This window comes from Melanerpes formicivorus, unplaced genomic scaffold (genome assembly GCF_026170545.1).
Source record: "Melanerpes formicivorus ecotype bairdi unplaced genomic scaffold, bMelFor1.0.p_v2 SCAF_5, whole genome shotgun sequence".
Lineage (NCBI taxonomy): Eukaryota > Metazoa > Chordata > Aves > Piciformes > Picidae > Melanerpes > Melanerpes formicivorus.
In genome coordinates this window covers 17,446,117-17,467,837 of record NW_027142357.1, presented here as the reverse complement: position 1 = coordinate 17,467,837, position 21,721 = coordinate 17,446,117, and the positions used below count along the sequence as shown (strand labels likewise).

At 36.4% G+C, this 21,721-nt stretch overlaps 1 protein-coding gene across 7 annotated transcripts in view; it reads right to left on the bottom strand.

Annotated features, from left to right (window-relative positions):
• SESTD1 (SEC14 and spectrin domain containing 1) overlaps positions 1-21,721 on the bottom strand; it is a 55,010-nt gene that overhangs the window by 12,154 nt on the left and 21,135 nt on the right. For 6 of the 7 annotated variants that reach the window (XM_068138453.1, XM_068138455.1, XM_068138460.1 and 3 more), the window contains 8 exons: positions 20,931-21,021; positions 18,907-19,020; positions 10,940-11,053; positions 9,108-9,205; positions 8,672-8,727; positions 7,036-7,247; positions 2,918-3,040; positions 90-284 (listed from right to left, as the gene is read on the bottom strand). In XM_068138453.1, the coding sequence (XP_067994554.1) occupies positions 90-284; positions 2,918-3,040; positions 7,036-7,247; positions 8,672-8,727; positions 9,108-9,205; positions 10,940-11,053; positions 18,907-19,020; positions 20,931-21,021 (1,003 nt within the window). The remainder of the gene's footprint in view (positions 1-89; positions 285-2,917; positions 3,041-7,035; positions 7,248-8,671; positions 8,728-9,107; positions 9,206-10,939; positions 11,054-18,906; positions 19,021-20,930; positions 21,022-21,721) is intronic. The other variant, XM_068138459.1, reaches the window with a different exon arrangement.

The window sequence follows — 21,721 nt, the reverse complement described above, 5'->3', positions numbered from 1 at the left end:
ATCCTCTGAAGACTTTTTCCAACATTTGTAATACCAAAGAAACAAAATATTGAGAAGTGAACCTATGAAAAGTGAAAAAGAAAACTTACATCCTGGGCAACACTGTGGAATTCAAGTGCTGCTTGTAATAGATTCTGCCTGAATTCCAGCTGACTGGCCTGTCGGTAACACACATCGCTCAGCTGTTGCTGCAATGCTTTCAATTCCACAAGGTCCTCCTCATCCCCTGCATTTAGAAGAGCTGCTATCTGCTGATTAAGCTCAACATAAACAGCAAACCACTCCTACAAACACAAGAAAATTAAGTATTAAAACAATTCTATTTCAAATGGCATACTGTAGACTAATGAATAATCAAATTTAAAGAGGAATGTATTACAGCTTACTCGACAAAAATCTCACGTGGGCAGAAAGCACACTCCTCATGTCCAATCAACTCAGAGAATGCTTAGCACATTTTAATATAATTACTGTGGCATAAAAAAAAAAATACAAGGTACAGAAATCTAGAAAGATTACAAGGCATGACTACTAGCTCCCAGTACAAACTCCCACTCACACTATTTAATTGCACCAGCAGTGGAACTCCACCACTTTTAAACAAATCTCTAATGCTTACATATCTTTAGGCTCTGCTGAAACAAAAGACCTTTTGCCAAGTGGTAAGCAATTACAAAAAGATGTCACTGAAAGTAACACCTAGATAGTCTTATAAGCATGACTGAAACCAGAAATAATTTTCTTGAAACATTTGGAAAATAATACTAATGTTGACAAAGTGGAGCTATTCTCTTCCGAATAAAACCAAGTATGGACGTACAGAAACATCAATATGACCCTTGTTTCTTAGTTAAGGGAAACTTAATACTACTTAATTAAAAATTTATCGATTTGTTTTTCAAATGCTTTAATTACCGAATGCATACATAGGAGTTGGTTATGTTGTCACAATATTTGCAAAACAGAATAGACCAAATACTTAACAATTTTGGGAGATTTAAAACCAAGTTGCTACCTCAAGATTACATTCATATCTTCCATGACTGAGATGCCTACAAAGCAAAATATGTTTGCTCAACAGCTTTTATTTTGGCCTACAGTAAAGTGACCTTCAAATGCCCTATGCATTTCTAATGCTATGGAACAGCACCATCTGTTGGACTGAGATACCCAATTCAGTTAGCATTCCTGTCACACTCCTATTGGAATGCTTGCAATTTTTCAAGTTATGCCTCTGGGTTTTGCATAATTTATTTACAAAGCATGCAAAACTGAGTATAAATCTCCATATTCTGAACTTTTTTTTTCTTTTAACCAAAGCTGCATCTACCATCTGCTTACAGGAAGAAACAGACTATGAAAAGAACCATGGAGGGAAAGAAGTAATGAAAAGGTTAAATTAGCAATTAGCCAAGAATTTAAGAGAAAATAATTCTGACATCTACCCCAAAAAGGGAACCAAGATGACATAATATGGAAACATCTTTCATTGTCACATATGTACTATAGACATATAGGCTTCAATAAACTCACTTTACACAACATTACTTGGTATTACCTTTAGACACTGGAAACACAAATCTAGCTTATTGAATGTGACAAGTGAATTACAATACTTAAAGAAAAAATTCTAGATTAATACTTTTTTGGTTTTACTTTTAGCATTAAGCAAGCCTGCTGTAGCAACTGATTTTGGTCAAGCCATCAGTGAAATTAAGAGACCAGCAAACCAGATGTAAAAAGTGTGATTCTGATTCTTTTGATAAGGAGTAATTTGGCACAGCTATATGGCACAACTCAGAACCATGGAAAAAAGGCCAGTATTGGCTCAACAATAAAAAGTCTAGTATATTCTTCACAATTAAAATGGAAACCCCAAAATCCAAACAACCCTGCCCCCAAAACACAAACAAGAAACAGACAGTGGGGAAAAAAAAAAAAGCCTGAGGAAATTTTTTCACTTCAGAGTTAACTGAAGTAGCCTTTCATACAAAGCAAGCATTTTTGCAAGTATCTTCAAAATAGAAGTAATATAATTAACAATAAATAGGAGATGAAAGAAAGCAAGCATAGAAACTGTTAATTACTAGAATAGGAAAAAAGAGAAAAGTAGTGAAAGAGGAAGAGAACATTCAGCTGTTATGAGACATTTAAAAACCAAAGAAAACAGCAAAGCACATTTTTCCAGTGCTGCCAAAAAATTGCTTTAATTTATAAAAAGGCATCTAATTATAGGGTAGGCAAGTGGTCTCTCTACTTTTCACACAAAATTACTAATTTTTCTGACTGTTGTTTCTACAAACTTCTGCCAACACCTGAGCAACATTCCATCTTTGTCAGTACTTCAGTGATACACAAACTTTAGGTCAGCATGCAAACCTCAGTGGGATTCGCATGATTTTGAAGACTGTAATTACCCCAGATAAAGCAGAGTTCTCTGTTACACCTATACAGGTGAGAAAAAAAGTATATTCAATCTTGTTTTCTAACACATACTAATATGAATGAAAGATACTCAAAATAGGTTTTGGTAACGAAGTAAGCAAGAGATTTTTTTTTTTTTTTCAATTGGGAATTTAACTGTAAAATGTTTTATGTGTTACATTTCAGAAGTTTTTCAGAGTAGGATGAAAACCAAAATCTACTCCTCCTACTCAACATGAAAAATCTAAGAACTGCTGTAATAAAAATTAAGAAAAATCATAGACAGAAAGTATCATTTTTCTACACTAGAACAAAAACCAAACAGTATGTACATATAATTACCATATATAGTTCTTAAACTGTTTGGGTACTTTCCTCTGTAGCACAAACGCACTACACAAAATTCCTAAATACTCATAACCAAAAGGCATTGTTCGTAACTGCATGTACTTAGAATTATTTTGCTACTTGAAAAGGGTATGGGAAATCTCACACTGTGCTGACTCTCAATCTCTTCATGTTTCTGCTGCAAAGCTTGTGAAGCTCTAATTGAATCACCTATTCCCCACTGGGTTCTTAGCTGTTCTGATCCAGGTCCTTCAAGCCAGTTGACTACCTGTCAGTAAGACAAAGATGACAAAAATAAAGTAGCACATCAACCACAGGAGAACTGGTATAAAAAGCATTTTGTTACACATGGGTACATTTATGAAAAAATACTCTCCCCAAAATAATCTTTTATGACCTATAAAGTCTTCCAATCACACCTTCAAAAGCTTTAACTAGAAACTAGTATTCTTTAATCTCAACTTATCAGTTCCACAAAAGCAAGTGGCAGCTAGCAGATTTGTCACATACATACCTGTCATTTCATATCTCTGTCAATAAAAGAGATTTTATCTTGACTACAGACCTCTTGTGTTTGATGCCGAATTTTGCCCCAAAAGGCAAGAATAACTGCCTAAGAGACTCAGTTTAAGTCAGATAGACAGGAGGTATTTTATTAGCAACGCGTTGGAGAAATCACTAAATGGATTTCTGCCTTTCCCGTAACAAAAGCATGTCTTTTATACAGTTTTGGATGTGGTATTGCATCACATAATCATATCTCTGCATACATATTCATAAGAGGCGTGGTGTAGGCGGAGCGTGGGCGGGGACATCTCTTTTGAGGATCCTCTTGGTGGTCATTCCGGTGGCCTTCATCATGGGCAGGGGTCTTCTGATGAGTCTTCCTCTCAAACTTTTGAACCCTTTCCTAATTTGGTCAATTCCCGGTGTGCCTGGCTTAGTTTTACTGACTGGACAAGGCTGTTAGGGTCAGTTTGACCTTTCTGGTTCTGAATCATGCTCATTTCGTCAGCCCTTATCACTTATCTCCTTTTTCTGTCACAGTGTCCCAGGCCTCAGCTGATTTATTACTCTATGTGGTTTGTGCTCCCTTCCATTGCTTCACATTCTTGAAAGCTATCTGTTTTGGGGCTTCATTTTTAAACAAGAATTTTTTTGTCTAAGTGATGCTCACACCTGAGCATCTTCTCTTTAATTTGCTAAATCTATTAACACTCAAGTACAGGATATGTACTCAGTCCAAAATTAAATTTACACAACAATTAGCTTTTTATGTCTTTCAGCTTGCTCTATTCAAGAAAGAATCCTCTTCCAGATTTTTAACACCCACATCCCATGAGATCTGCCTTTCGCAGAGTCACGGCAATCAATTTTGGACTACAGTACTTGATTTCTGTTATTATGTCAAAAATAGTTCATTCAATATTAGTATTATTTAAAGAAAAGCACAATATCTCAAATTTTGGGTTTGTGATACAAATTTCAATTATCTGATTATATCTATGATAAAAATTTATTATAAAATTTCAAACATCTAGAAAACAGAGACAGCTGGAAGGAAATGTAGCAATAAAGTCACTACTGAAGTCCTGAAGTAAGGAAATGCGAAAATACTCACAAATTATGAAACTTAACGAAAAAGCATAGGAAGCAAGCTTCCTCTCTTTAATGTGACTTTTGTTTAAACAAAGATGACAAAACAGCTTCACACAGTTTTTCAGGAAATAAAATACAATATACAATGTAACCCCGTAACAACAAGTGAAAAAGGGACTAATTGGACCATGTTCCTAGCTCTGCCAAGCTACACTGCAACGGTAACCAAAAATTATCATCCCCATTATAGAAGGCCACACAATTCACCTCAACTTTTAGTCATCGAGTCTGTCTTCCCACTCACTTTTTTGTATGTCATGTTTCCCTTGCACCCAAGAACAACTCTTTATGAGCATAGATTCTTTGCTCCAAAAGTATCTTGAGCCTTCCATGCTTCCATAATTTCTAGGGCAAATTAACTCTAAAATTCTAGGTTCTTTTGGTTTAAACACAAACTCCCTGTTGTGCTCAACACCACAGCACAGCTGTTGCTGATTAAATATGGAACAGACCGAGAAGTGAAGGTACCTATATGTCCTCCTACAACCATAATGTGGTCAGAAAAACTCACATATGGAAACAACAGTTCTCATGCAAGTCTGAAACAGCGTGCAAGACTACTGCATAGTAGTGCCCTCTCTGACCAAGTTCACATCCTCATTACACATTTCCAGCAATTAATACAAGTATTTTTTGAAACTGCTTAGCTTAGCACATAGCCATATTTGTGCAATAGATACTTGAGCTGAAGAGAGAAATGTCACTAGGAGACTTGCAGAAAGAAATGATTACATTTTTCCCAAAATACATTTTAAAATAGTTGATGACTAGACTTCTGCAAGGCCTGACATCTATTTTTGTGAATATTAGAAAAGCAACAATTAACACCTCTGCCTCTGGACAAAGCTAGAATTTATCATAACAGACTCTTCATCTGTCTGTTTAGTAGACCTGCTTGTCAGGGAACATCTGGAAATCATTGTCACCTTTACACTGTGGAATGAAAAACAAAGGAAGGGGAAGCAAAACTATGGCACAGAGGTAAGGCTGGTAGATAAAACAGGGTAGAATAATGAAGGCACAAAGAGAGATGGTTATGAATAAGAAGGCTTTGAGACAGGAGTAAAATAAGCAGTTCACAATAAGCAGAAAATAATGAAAATGAAGCAGGTACTATAAAAGAAATCCAGGAGTGCTTATCAATATAAGAAGCTATACATAGAATTAAATAGGAATGTAGTGGTAATGAAAGCTAACATGATATTAGAACACACAAAATAGGAAACATAAGTTTATTTCCCTTATGTACACACTCGTTCTAATTGAAAACATGACAAGCATGCTATAGTGTAACTTCTGTTTGTTTTAGCAAAATAAATTCCATGCCCTTCTGCCTCTACTGGTTTCCTCAAGTTATCATTACCATCTTTGCTGTTGTAAGTCTCTAGTTCACTCTGGTAAGTGAAGAAGAAACTAAATGAATGTATCAAATTTTGGATTAATTTTTCCTGTAGATTTGTATGCCCTTTTAAATGAATTTCATAAAACTGATTAGCTTGGTAAAACAGCAAAACACATTCTTCCTGTGTGCTGAGACTCAAGCTTATTACTATGTAGCTTCAATAGTGTAAACAAAGTAAATAATTATTTCTAGTACAAATACTGCAAAATGAAGCTGATGTTCCAGTGAACAAGTCTATTGAAATATATTAACAAAGTCTGTTTCCTAAAGTACATTATAAATTTAATTTCAATCAGCACATCTTCTGCAACCACTGTAATTTTTAACACAAGGGGGGAAAAAAATAATCCAACCTGAATCTAACTTGATAATACCTAGGGCTGTGATAGCATGTTCTACATATTTTTTTCATCTCTTATGCATTTTTATTATTTCCAGCTTAACATATCATGAGATGACATATGATTTTCATGTTTTTTAGTAATAATCTGAACTACTACATAAGTGAAAATTATTTCCTCAGTAGATTTCTATTTACACTGCTAGAAAGAACAAGATTATTTGCCCACATCTGGAACACTGTCAAGCGCAAGTACTTGATTTGTACTCCTCATGCATTAGAAATATCAGTATTGATGAGTTAAAAACAGTATCAATTCTATTTTCTGCATATTCAAACTACACAGAGCTTAAAACCACAAAAATAGTAGATTAATTCCATTTCTTTGATTTTCTCTACTGAGACTCTAGTATGAAAATGTTTAAAAGTGCTAATTATATGCCTGTTTTAAGACATGTCTGATAGAAACATTTATGTTCATTGTTGTCAGGGAATCCTTCAAATCCAGAGAGTTCAAACATTAGACAAATAAAGGAATAAATAATGGCTCATCTTCAGTAACAGGAGCAGTTACAGTCAGATGTTTCTTGTTTGTCAGTGTCCCTCTTTGCTAACAGGTCAGGCATTTGCCCTGACAACACAGTGGTACATTGCCACAATACAGAATAAAGGGACACCACGGAAGTTGTTCAGCATAATGCCAAAACATATCACCTCCACATATCAGAATAGCCTTTAAAAATTCACTGTGGGAGCCCTAATGCAAAGTGTCAAGTGAAACAAGCACACAGACGAAGTAAGAAACAGTCTAGCACTCGTCAAACCGCTACCTCACAGTATTAAAGAGGAACTCCAAGCTTACCTGCATTACCTTCTGTTGAATCTCCTCTAGTTGTGTGCGTTTGCTACGCTGCCTGCAAACTTCTTGGTAGCGGGTATATTGCTCTCTGAGTGAGTCTAGGAGCTTCATGACCTGTGGCTGAGCAAGGAGTTCATCATCCATGGGAGACCAGGACACCCCTCCATCTGAACCATTAAATCGACGCTGTTGTAACTCAGATAGTAACTCGTGACCTTTAACAACACATACAATCATGTGGTTAATGTTGTTTAATACAAAACAAAAAATAAGGACATTAAAATTATTATTAGCAAGCATGCCTGCTTTTAGCCTACCAATGGTGTATGTCTGCATTTACTGATCTTTAATGTACAGGGTGCATTCAATGATGCCATTTCATGCAGAGCACTAGCCTAGTTGAGGTGTTGTATCAGTCATTTCAAAAAGGGGTGAAATCATGTGGTATACTTTAGATACATAAAAGACACTATGGCTAACATTCACACTGACAATAGTATTGATTACTGTAGAAACAATTGCAAAGCACAATCCTGAAACATAGTTAAAAATTGTGCGAAACAACTATTAAGTACTCTGGTTCACTGCATAATATTTTGTAGCATCCAGAGCGTTTCTCTCAAATAGTTCATATTCTTAAATTAAAATGGATGACCTAGAAGCACTAATTATGCATATAATTTCTCTTCAGGATTTCTATAGTAAGTACAAAAGCTTCCCAAAAGTCTGAAGCTAGATCCTCAATTTGTTCCCTAAAAGCTCAGTGAACAGGTTAGTAAATGAAACAGTTTGGCCACTACAGAAAGAGTGTAAAAGTGACAATCTGCCAATTTCACACCATCAGTTCTGCAAGTCTTACACTGGTAAAATGCCTGTTCACTGAAAGAAAAAAAATTACCACTGAAATAGCAACTAGCACCTCAAAGAAAATACAGAAATACAAACTCTAAATTCAGCTGGTATTATCTAGACAAAGGCTTTAGATATTGCAGCAAGCAATTTTAAATTATTCAGCATGTATTGTTGTGCAGTGAACATATCTCAAGGATTCAAATACATTTTGCCATAGTATGGAAATACATATCTTTGATCTCATCTTTCATAATACTGTACAGATAGGCACAGATAGCTCCAGAGCAAACAGACTTAAAGGCCTAATACTGTCAATAGGAAGTTCACCCTTAAAAACCCAACACTTATGTAAGTTGAAGAACACCAAACTGTTTAGTGCTGAAGGAAAAGTCTAGAAAGTGAAGACTAAGAAGATTGTATGCTCCACTCTTACAAGTGGTCAGGTCCAAAGCTAACATCTACTATTGGAATATGTAGGAAAATGCTATGTATACAGTAACCATTTGAGACAAACTCACTCTTTAAGGTCAACAACTATATCATCTAGAAACAATGCTTTCTCACAATTAAATGTTAAAGATGTTATCAGGACTACCAAAAGCTATATTTAAAAACACACATTTGGAAGTAAATAACTTTTTAAGCCAAAAATTACATTAATTGATAAGCTTGTTACACCATGACAGTAGATAAGATAAAATGATTATTGTCCTCTGTGCATTCACTTGAGACTTATAAATGAATGTTACACTCTTGACCAACATTATGATTTTTCAACTTACTATACCTGTCTGCAATACCATCTCAGGATCCACTGATGGAAGGAAGTTCAAATCTACAGATCTTGAATAAAGCAACAAACATATAAACTTAATAATGAAGTAGCAAATGTTATAATGAAGTAGCAAACATTATTAATAATTTGTATTATAGTAGCATGAAAATATTCAGCTAAGGCTGCAGTTACTTGATGCTGATAACGAGGCCATAATAAATCCCTCAATTTTTAACTCACTGTATCAAAACAAGTGCAACTGCTTGTAGTTACTAGCCAAATGAGCATCCATACACACACACACTAACTTTGTAGTCTACATACCAAATTTTCTGAATTTCTTTACACATTTCAAATACTTAAGGCACATTGTGTTTCCAGTGTTGTCTGGCTTTCCAATGAAAACTTATCATCCAAAAGCATTGATTGCAAAAAGCAAATCACACACCTTTCTTTTTCTTGTTGAGTTCCTTTATCACTTCCATTGTTAATGAGAGCAAGCTCATCCAGTAAGGACGTTGATTCTTTTGTGAACTTTTCAAATACCTGAATAAGAGGCAGGTTTTAATTTAACAAATGAAATCTGTGTAAAAGTGGTAGCATTGAAGGAATCAGTGGAAATTTACCCACTAGTTCTGTTAGCGTACTTCAATCACTTGAACACGGCTCACATGAACAAACTAAAATAATGAATGTTGTGAAGACTCTGGTTTTAATCACTAGTAGTATAAGCTATGTTGTAATAAATAACTAAGACAAAAGTAGTATTACATGGAAAGAAATATCCCTATCAATTTCTCTGAATACAGAGACTTACTGATTTTAGATAACAAGGTCAGACACCAGGTACCATACCTGACTTGAGGGCTATTCTTGGTTTTGCTTTAACAGACCTGAGCATGATCAGGTGCCATAAGTGACATGAGCAGTACCTTTCAGGTCTTTTTGGTGTTAATAAATTAGTAATCAGTAGTCCGCAGATGAACATTCCATAACCTACATAAGACTACTTAAATTTCAGGGAAACCCATAAAGGACATGAGGTGCATGGCTCATGTGGTTTATAAAAAACAAGATACAATCAGCTGTTAAAAAGGGAAAAACAAAAAATCCATACAATTAAAAACAGCTGTAAACTATTTTTCAGCTGGTACCTTAACCTTTCTGCCTTCTTGTCTAGTTTCAGAATTCAGGAGTTGAAATGGAGAAGGTTCCTCATTAACATATAAAACAAGTGGAATGGGGCAAGAGAGAGAAGAAACTGAAGCTTTTCACTTGTAGCGTGAACCAGATATAAATCAAATGTAAAGCCCTTGTGTCCAGGCACTCTCAGTTTCAGGCAGAGAACAAGTGAGCTGCCGTGCCCTAATTTACACATGCATGAATGCCATGCAACGACCAGTAGATTAAAAAAGGCTCTCTCTTCCCCTGTGTCTGAACACACAATTTGGTGACATTCAGAAAAAAAACGAAACAAAACATGGTACACATAGTATAAGCCCTTAAATTTCTTGAGGGGAAAGTACTGCTGTGAGACTGCCTGAAGGGTATGTTCAAAGGTTTTAAGTAGTTGCAGTATTCCTTGACCAGCATACCATCTGGAGATCCTACATGCAAATGCACATTTTAAGGGTAGCTTGCACAGGAAAGGAACACACTACTTCATTGATGATTATAAATACTGTTTTGAAAATTCAATTTAAGTAACTGAAAAACAAGTATCAAGGAAGAATGGATTAAAAATGTTCTGTGTGCACCAGCAGTTAGAACCACAGGAGTGTATTTGCTCACAGACATTTGCTACATCTGAATCTACTGGAGAAACTGCACTGACAGGTTTATTGTAGGACAGCTTAAAATCTGATTCTTAGACCACAGGAACCAAGGTCTAATAGAACCTCAGAAGATCTGCAGAGTCCAAGTATTTCCTTCTTTGTTTGGATTTGTCCTATCAATCAACAGCCATACAACTTCCCTCTGTAGTGACTATACCCTTAGTCTCTTTTAGAGTGAGGGTCTACAAGAGAGCATTCACTGAGGAACTTTTTGGTTGAGCAAACTGATTACATAAGCTTTATCATCCCTTGAGCAAATCCAGTTTCAGTTATCATTGTAAAACTATTTATGCATTTGCACATCGTCTACACATAGCAACTTCTATCTATTTAGCAGTTCCCATACAAATAAAAATCCATAGCTCAAGAATGAGACATCTGAAGCAAAAAGGTAGACACAAAACCAAAAATACAAACAACCAAAAAAACAAATTAGAAAACTAACCAGCCTCTTATTCAACCAATCCATGTGATCATAAGTGAGGGTTCCTCCAAAATCTTCTGTTAGTTGGCATGGTTCTATATATCGTGTCAGCTTGTTAGCAGATACTAAGATAACCTGAAACAGGAAGAGAAATTTCAGGTACCCTTGTAAGTCATGATTGCATTTCTCCTTAAGCACCTGAGAAGTTCTGTTAAGTGTGTCCAGAAGCAGTGAGCAGATCTATTTGCATTCTACAGGCACCCGTTTTGAGCCCTAGTTATATAAACCTAAATCAAAAATTAGCAAACAAGGTTGCTTGGATGCATGGTATGCTAAGAGTGGAGTAGTTTCTGTGGAAAACTCACAGCTATCTATGGAACCAGACATATTGGCAATATACAGCCAGAATGAAAAATAGCACTGAGAGAAATTTGAGAATCCACCAGATCATACAGCAGAAAGTTTTCCTACTTCTAGTCCGCCTCTATGTTCCTAAACATGTTAAGTTTTCTTCTTAAAATTATCTCAAAGTGTTCACCTTCCACTACTCCATGACCAATCAGACCTCTTTAGATGACTAAACCAATTTTATCTATCAAATCATTAATGAAAATACTACATTTCTGAGACAGGTTTTGTGATGAAAAGACATTCAAGTCAACAATCATTGGTCATCTTTAAAAGCTCAAAGTAGCAGTTATGCAGCATTCAGCAAGCATGGGCCATTCTCCTGTATTCATAAGAGTATTCAGCTGCCATAAATAGAATTAACTTCTAGTTTCATTAAGTAATGACAGTGATCAGCCCAAACCCCAGATGACTCTAGGTCCAAGAAAATGAAAGCCTTTGTTCTTCCTTCTTTAGACACACATTTATATTTCAGGTCATTTTTACATTCCTTTTCATCTCTACGAGCTCATTAAAAAGGAGATAATTAATTTACTCAATCAGGACATTTTGGTATGGAAGCTAAAGAAAATAGGACACCTGGTTCTTAAAAAAAAAAACACAACACACCAAAAAACACAAAACCTGTCAAATAGTCTGAGAAGAATTGAATTGCGTTGAAACTTCTTTTTTCTGGTTTTTTTTGAACTGAGATCCTTCAGGACAGAAAGTTGACATGGGATATGTTTTACAAACCTTTACCAGGGAAACATGTAAAAAACCTGCAAAGCAAAACTTGCTTGTAACAAATGTATCAGTTATACGAAAAAACAATCCCCCTTCTAAAAAAGGAGAAACCATCCCACAAGTGAGATTTGATCAAAGAACATAAACGTCTTCTGTGCCTTATTGGAATAACGTTGAAAAACTACCACAATAGTAAACCTTCTTGCAATTTAGGATGATGCTAAAAAAACAAACAAACAAACCATTAATTCTCCAGGTTTCTTTATTAAAGAACATTTTACTTTATTTCTAAAAATCCTGTCTGAAGAATTTAGTAAACAAATACTTGAATTTTTGACAAGATGGAAGCAGAAAGGAGGTTTCTGAACAGAATTTCACTCTTGTTCTAGACCTAGGCTACTGCAAAATTGCCTTGTTTCTCAGGAATGAGACTGCAGTTATTTTTCTAGTAACATGATTTTGACCTGGGCAACACCACCATTAACATTTATAATACCTAATAGAAGAGGTTTGAATACTATTTGTACAAAACTGATCTCCCTCTACCTGTCATTTGCCAGGTTTTGCAATTATTTTCACCAATCATCTGCAACAAGATACAGCTACATGTTAAGATGAGAGAGGAATTCTGGATTAAGTGTGAATCCTAATTCCCTTCTAAAGCACATCAAAGATTCATCTTTGACTTTGTGGGTTTTTTTTTTGAGTTAGATGTACTCATTCAACAGCAAACACAGCTGCTGTAAAAACTTAAATATGGTCACAACTATTCTCCTGATGCTTTTTCATGAACTATGGAATTGTAAAGCAAAGACTTCCTCTGCCCGAGGCAAAGAATCCCATTGTTTGATGATAAATATTACTTCAATTTTTTGAAAAGCTATTTGATTAAACACCGAGAAGGCCTGAGTATTATTTGTTAATATGGAACACTGATCTGTACAATGATCAGTTGCTTTAACATTACACCATGAAGCACAAGTCAAATATTTATCTGGCGATTATTACAGAGAAAACCAGCATACCAGAAACTCAAGAGCAGCTACCAGAATCCACATTTGCACTCGACTAATTTGTCAGCTTCATCCCCGGTAACTGTCTCCTTCACTTGCAAGCACTCATGGTTTTGCCCACTCATTCACCTTCCTCTCCAGGGCTCATAATAATTATTAACATGCTACCTTTTTTCAATCCCAGAGAAGCGACTAATGGGCACACACAATCTGGTATTTTCCAACACACCCTTCTTTAGGGCTGAATTTAGAACGTGATGTTAACACAGGCTTATGTACTCCAACTCCACAGAGGCAATTCCCTGATTTGGCCCAGGTGTTTAAAAGAAGGGACCCCGTTACCTCCAGCATCGAAACAGCAACAAGAAAACATTCAGAAGACAGATGTATTTAAATAAAAAAACCAAACATACATCTCCTGCAAAGTGCTATGCAGTCTTCATCGTATGGGCCAATATTCTGCATACTAGCATTATTTTTAAAAGTTAAACTAAGTATGGTTGTGCCACAATTAATTTCTAAGTAGAGTATAAAAAGCTATTGTATTAAGGAAGGCATAGGAAAACCAGTTAATTTCAAAGTATCAGCACAGTATAAAAACCTCTTGTAGTAATACAGTAATCCATTCTGGACCACAAAATGTTTTCAGTGGCACGACAGAAAGCAGGCATATGCAAGTGTTTCAAGGGGATTTTTGTATTTTGGAACACTAAGGATTACTATAACCACACAACAGGCATTTAATCACTTCCAGAACAAAGGCTGTTTGTCTAGGCAAGGCAGTATCATAGGTATGTACCAATCACCAAAAGCTAAGGTAATTGTGTAATGGATCATTTCCAGCAAAACTCGATCTCAACTCAGAGGGTTCTTTCAGGTTATTTTCCCTCCCATCCGTGTGAGGGGAGAGGGGCCTGCGTTAACCCAGGACAGTTACACTAGTCCTCTTCGTATGAAAAGCTCACAATCAAATATAACACAGCACAGCTACCAACACATCATGTCACTATCTCAAGTATATTAATAAAAAAAGCCAAAAGCAACACCTCCCAAACCTTCTAAATATATTTAGAAATATTTTTATTCAAATCTAGTTCTTCATTAATTTAAAAACATGAACAGTATTACATTATTACAGCGTAGCATACGCAACATTTCAGCTGAAAGACATTCTTGGAACAAGTAAGACAATTCTGTAATGAAGCATGGGCAGAAGATCAGAAAAAAATGCTTCAGCGAACACACAAATTGGTTGCTAACAAGTATTTTAGTGAGGAATAAAGGAACAGAAGAATGCTCTGCTGGAGGATCAATGGGACTTCACCTGAGGCAGGTCCAAAATCAACACTAATCCTAACCAGGAATGAGGATATCGATTTTACTCAGCTGAATCAGGCCACTTCTTTATACTTAACCACCCAGCCTTTTGATCTCAGCTCCCACATTTACTTTCAGTGCTTTTCAACTGATCACCACCACATGTCACTTTGAAGCAGAGGAATCTCCTCCTCTGAACAGAAAGGAAAGCATTGTGATTAATAGCAAGGTATTAAAAACAGACCAGGTTACAGGAAAAAGGAGGCAGATGTGATGCCCCATTAGAAATCACAGTTACATATCATTTAAATTAAATTATACTCTCAAGCGAAAGCATGAAAGCTTGTTTATTTAATTATTCAGATTATATTCATTCCACTGGTGCAAAAACATTCTTGGATTTCTGTAGCATTTATGTAAATCTAACCCATGGTCCAAAAAGAGGTTGGGTGTTGTTTAGTTTTATACTGCCAGTAATATACAGTTATGCTGCTGCAGATTTGTCAATGAGTTAGCGGATTCCACAGCCTTATCAGTGCCCTGCACTTATATCAGGACTAGAGCAGGGACATACTACTATCTCTAACACAATTATTTGGAGCACAGACAAGGCAATTTTTACTAAGCCAGTCTTCCTAATCACAGATAGCTAAAAGGTAACGAATGGTGAAGAATGAAGGCTTGCATAATATCAAGGGTGCTTCTTCATTACATGCAATAACAATATTTTTCCTACTGTGCTCTCAGCTTTCTCTGTTCTTTAATGAAGAATGCCCTTTGAAAAAAGAAAAAAAAAGGGGGGGGGAGGGAAAAAAAACCCACCACCACCACACCAAGAAAGTGAAGTAGTGCAGAAAGTGCAGCATATAAGGAAAAGCCATGGTATCATACAGTGTCTTCAGAAACATCTATAGCAACTGTACCAACAGCTGCTCATTATCCAACTTCAGTTACATGACAACTGCCCCAAAACTGATGATAGGGCCCCTGCAAGCCAGCAATGTCCCCACTTCAATGCTTCTGTATTGGCAGAAGGGCAACTCAACAGCAAAATCGAGCAACTAAAACAAGAATTCAGCAGTTACATGTTATTATCCTCTATTCATACAAACTTATGATCTGTCCATGCATCAAGCCAAGATACAAAGAGGCATTAGGAAATTAATCTGACATTTTCCTCCAGCCTAAGAAGCAGCTGCTATGTTTTAACACTGTGATAATTATTCTTGTTAAATGACAGATCACTGACTACTTTTGTTATAACTGACACATTTTCATGTGTTTGTTTGAAATGCATCCCTAATACTTAATTATTTTCTTCTTCCTAAACATTCAGAACTAGCAATTTAACAGAATCTTAGATCAAAATTTCAAGTCAGGAAGAAATATTAATACTTCAGTAATGCAAAAGTTGGTTTAGAAACAGAATCCAAAAGATTTAGTTACACAATTCCAATGGTCTGTGCCAAAGCAGCCAGCATCATCACTGGCACAGAACACACTTCATAAAGTTACAAAGCTTTCATTGCACAATTATAATTGAAAGACTCATAGCCAATTCTTAGAGTCAACCAAAAAAAAAATTCCATGTAAAATGATCCCTGTTTCATTAACATATATTCTACAGGCTTTCTGCTTATTTGTCTAGAAATAGATTCTAGCAGAGTCATATTGAAGAAAAATCCACCAAGTATTTCAGAGAATTAATTTCCAAACTGGCAATACCATTATGTATACAGTAACAACCACTGTATGAAGTTCTGTTAAACCACAACTTCAAAGGCTTCCTGAACTTGTCCAGATTAACAGGTGTGTAGATGGAAAAATAAAATTTAAATCAGACAGTAGGGACTGCTAAAGACAGGAGGTCACCTATACTACTGTCATTCTCTGGACTGTGGTGTTCACCCCTGTCCTGAAAGCATCTGTGTGAAACTTAACATTGCAAACTTAAGTCACTTTCTGAAGACAAGCTGTTAAGTCATCCTTTTGAGTACATTCATTGTACTCCAAACAATAAGATAGCTTATAAAAGACAGGCAGCATCATACCTATGTTTTTATTAAAGAAGCCATGACTGAGCCGCCACATGCTGAACTTGACAATGGAAATATACTTTGACCTCACCTCCTTGCCAATCCCCTTGGGCGATTCAGGTGAAGGGACAGACAGAAACCAAAGAAAGTTTAGCTGCAATGCAAGTCACAAGATTATCATGGAACCACTTCCAGTACCAAAATCCCAGACACTTCACTACCTTTATCAGTGAATACCTTGCTGGTTGCAGACTTCAAAAAGGTACAAGTGGCCATGCATAGATTCTTTGAATTGCCTGTTGAACTTGGGCTACTTTTCAAATTTGCCTTTGAAGAATTACTCAGAAAGAAAAGATAATCTTAAATTGTAAAACATACAACCTGAAGCAATACATGCAGGATTTTCTTATTTTAAGACACTAAGGCAGATTACAAAAAAAATGAAGTAATAATAAAAGGAATTTTAAAGCAGATAAAAGATTAACAAAACAAAAAACCAAAAAAGGCAGCTTGGTCATCTGATTGAAGACAGGAATTATACCCCTTAACCCCAGAGCACTTTCACATGCAGGAACTGTTTCTTAAAAATGAAGTCCTGTATTCTAGGCAAAGTGTGATGCAAGAGTTAATGAGACACAGCTCGTACGAATGAATGACAGTATCTCTAGATGACAGGGTCTTTAGGTTTATATTGCTCAGCACTTAAAGGACTTTCCAATTTCCATTTTCCCTGAACTAAATTTTGTACAGGAATATTCAAGAACAATATAATTTTGCCATCAGAAAGGACCACATAACATCTGACAAGGCTGCAAAATGTATCTAATGGAGTCCCTCAGGGGTTAGTACTGGGACCCATGCTGTTCAATATATTCATCAACGACCTGGATGAGGGCACCAAGTGCACTGTCAGCAAGTTTGCTGATGACCAAACTGGCTGGAGTGGCTGACACACCAGAGGATTATGCTACCATTCAGCAGGACTTGGACAGGCTAGAGAGCTGGGCAGGGAGAAATTTAAAAGTTCAACGAGGGCAAGTGTAGAGTCTTGGACCTGGGAAAGAGCAACTCCATGTACCAGTATGAACTGGGGACTGACCTGCTGGAGAGCAGTGAAGGGGAACAGGACCTGGGAGTTCTAGCAGATGGAAGGTTGACCATGAGCCAGCAATGTGCTCTTGTGGCCAAGGCGGCCAACGATATCCTGGGTTGTATTAGAAGGGGTGTGGTCAGTAGGTCGAGAGAGATTCTCCTCCCTCTCTACTCTGCCCTGGTGAGGCCACACATGGAACACTGTGTCCAGTTCTGGGCCTCTCAGCTCAAGGACAGGGAACTACTTGAAAGAGTCCAGCACAGAGCCACAAAAATCATTAAGGAACATCTTCCTCACAAGGAGAGACTGAAGGAGCTGAGGCTCTTCAGTTTGGACAAGAGGACACTAAGGGGTGACCTCATTAAACCTCATGTTTATAAATATGTAAAGGATGAATGCCAAGAGGATGGAGCCAGGCTCTTCTTGGTGATGCCCCATGACAAGACAAGGGGCAATGGGTAGAAGTTGAGGCGTAGGAAGTTCCGTGGAAACAGCAGGAAAAATTATTTCACTCTGAGGGTGACAGAACAATGGAACAGGCTGCTCAGGGGGTTTGCGGAGCCTCCCCCTCTGGAGACATTCACGACCCACCTGGAGGAGTTCATGTGTGACCTGGTGTAGGTGATCCTGCTTTGGCAGGGGGGGGTTGGACTCTCTCAAGGTCCCTTTCAGCCCTCCACATTCTGTGAATCTCTTTCACAGAAAAAATGCTGAGAGCTTTTCAGAAAGCAAGTAGACATTTTAGTGTTGGTGAGCACAGCAAGCCTGTTGTAGTTCAAGCAACATTATCTTCAAAAGTGACTGGAAAAGACTGACAATACAGATAATTTTTTTAAAAAATGAAGCTTCCATTAACATCCCCAAAAGAACAGAACTTCAAACATTAGCATATACTGTTTTGTACACACTCTGCTTCACACACTAAGAATAGTTTTAGCTTCTACAGGCAGCTGAAGGATAGACACTTTTGTAACTTATGTCAAAAGAAATCAAAAACTGAGAGAAGATGCATGGCACAGTAACAAGGTGTTCTTCAAAATGGTTATTCTTATTTAGTGACAAACATTCAACATGCATCTCTACAGTTTATTGCAGCAGTCATGGAAAATAATTCACACTAAACCCTGTACAACAGTTTTCTTACCCAAATTTCACAGTATGCAAACTGCTTTATCTTCTTGCTGCACAAAGCATTAAATGCCATACATATCTAATTTGAGACCTACTTAACATTTTTATTGAAGGAAAAAGTGAAAAAGCCACTGTAGTTTGTAAAGGATATGCACAAAGCACCTGGAATATAGCTATTTTTAAGGAGATATTAACTTTCATCTAATTATTCTAGTAGTCTAGAAATGGTATTTCTGACTGAAGTAGACAGAAAATTCTACATACCTCAAAGCCAAGTCTATCTTTCTCTTTCCAAAAACAGAAATGTGTAACCTTCTTATCCCAAAATTCATCTGGCTTTACTACACAAACAAGTGATACCTCAGCTGGAACAACATTCTGTAAAAGAAATGGAAAAAGTGAAAGTCAGGATTAAACCTTCATTTACCACAGAACTGAATTCCACTAACATGTCATCGTCTATTCAAGAACTGAAAATCTGCAGACAGAAATTAAACTAAGTCTGCTGCATCAACATTACAGGTCAGTTCCATCATGCTTTGGAGGCAATTGCACTAAATTTCATCACAAAACTGTGTCAGAACTGAAAATAAAAATCTAATCTCTTTATTCCCAGTCCTGAGGCCTAACCATTAGTCCATGCTACGTTAGTATGTAAAAACATTAATTATTCTCTAGACTTAATTTATGACATTTCGTTAAAAAGAAAGAAAATGTAAGGAAAAAGTTCTCAACCAATGTCATACACTATGTAAAATGAAAAAGTAATCATAAGAGTTAGAAAATAACTGTATACTTTGTTATTAAATCACATGTCAAGATTATGTTCTATTTGTCTAGTACATATTGCTTAGACTACAATGAAAAGGCTTAATTGAACATTTCACTATATTAATGCATAAAAGTATTACCAGCAAAACATTTCTCAGCCTAAAGTAGTAATTTCATCATCATTTCATAAAGTTGATTTTATGTTGTCACACTGAATGTAGATCAAGGAACAGAGACTCTTGATTACTCCTAAGTCATCAGCTATAGCAATAAGCAACAGTTAGATAATCACAGTACAGACAAAGGTGACACAAAATACAGGATTTCTCTTCAAACACCTCATCTCATTCTCACACCATGTCAATGGATAGGCACAAACTATTTAAAAGTAGACAGTATTTCTGTTGCAGAAGTGTAAGTCTGATGACCAGCCAGCACCTCTGAGAGCTACAGGTGTCTAAGCAGAAAGAAATTTCAAGTGGTCTGCACAAGTGATCAGTTTACATAGGAAAATCTTCCTTTATTGGTTCAAGTTAGGTACAGATGTGCAGCTCATATTTCTGCAGGTTTCTGTCAGGAAGCATGCTGATGGGAAGCCAGTGAAATCTGAGCACAGGCAGATAGATACCTTCCCCACTAGCTGAAGTTCCCACTAAATGTCACAACTGCACATCAGCTAACATGAAGGTTCAGACAAGATCACAATCAAAACATAGTGGATCCAATTATTATAACTCTATTAATAGGAATGCAACCTTAGGCAAGGTGAAAGACACCTTGAAATGGGCTTAAAAATCCAGGAGCAATAACGAGCCAAAAGGACAACAAAACAAATTTGTTTTGTATTTAACACACTTTCTGAGGCTTCATCAATGAGGAAAACTGCTCTGATAAAGCTAAGTCATCTGTGCAATAAGAAAGGAAGTAGTCCAAGTTCTTTAATCTACTCAAGAGTGCTGTAATTTGTATTTTCTTTGACTACAAAGACCAGAAAATAAGCTACCATATTTAGCAGAAATAAGACTTCATTGTAACCCCACAGTTCTGAAAAGCTCAAGTAATAAAGTTGCTATGAATTTCTTTAATTGGGAATTGTCACTTTTTTCCATCTCCTACTCGGTATAGCAATAATAATAATTTTTGACTGGGAGTTCTACACACAACAAAGTCAACAATAGCCAATTCCAATGGAAAGCAAGTAGTACAGCACATTGATTCCATCAGCACCTGCTCAGCTGCACTACTGGAATGAGCTGCTGTCCTGCAGACATTCAGGCTACTCACAGTAGAAGTCTATTTCTGTATTTAACTAAAACTCTGTTTTAACTTGTGAGGTATATCATCTACTTTTCAGACTGTTTCTTCTTGCATAGAACTCCATCACAGAACCAGTTTGCTGGTTTTTAAGACCATTAATTGTCTATTTCTCAATTAAGATATTACTGCCTCTACAATGACACAGCTATCAGGTGCAAATCTAAGAATGCCCAAATATGAATGTATAACATTTTCTTTACCTGCAGCATTAACACAACCGTCTTGACCACATTCCATTGTGATTTTCTGCCATCCACTATCACAGTAAATCCTCTAGCTTTACACTTCTCACTAAAAGAAGAAAAACACTTAGAAAAAAAATAAAATTCATGGACAAGTGTCATATCACAATAACTTTGATCTTTGCTACATAGTTTGTTTATCAAAATACTGTCTTATAAGCTTTAGGTTTATTCATTCAGAAATCACTTTTAATTTTAATACTCAAGTATATTAACAGATATTTCAAATTACAATTTTGCACTTTCATAAGGAAGACAAAGAGATGTCAGTTTTCATACTCTTACTTGTGAATTGGGGCAGATTTAGGAATATAATTATGTATCACCTGATATATGTCCGAGCAGGAAGCCTTTTAAACATGCTTATGTTTCTTTCCTGAACATACAGAAAATTGCAGTGCACAAAAAGCCTCTACAAGGACAATGGCTTTGCATATGGATCTACAAGAAAGAATACTATAAACTAACACAATCTCTTTTTCTTCTAATAAGGTTTGAGTCTGTGTATCCTAAAAAAAAATCCAATAAAAACCACCACCACCCACCCAAACAAACGAAAAACTCCAATCTGCTGAAAACAGCTGCAAAACCAAAAATTCAAAATGTACTTCTACTTAAGTACCAGGTAAGAGAAAGCTGTGAATAGTTTCTTCACTCCTTGTATATTCCCACAGAGACCTCTCCATCTTGTTTCTAACTGATACTTGAAACAAGCTGCTGACAACAGCTGGGCAGTGTTCAATGGTGGC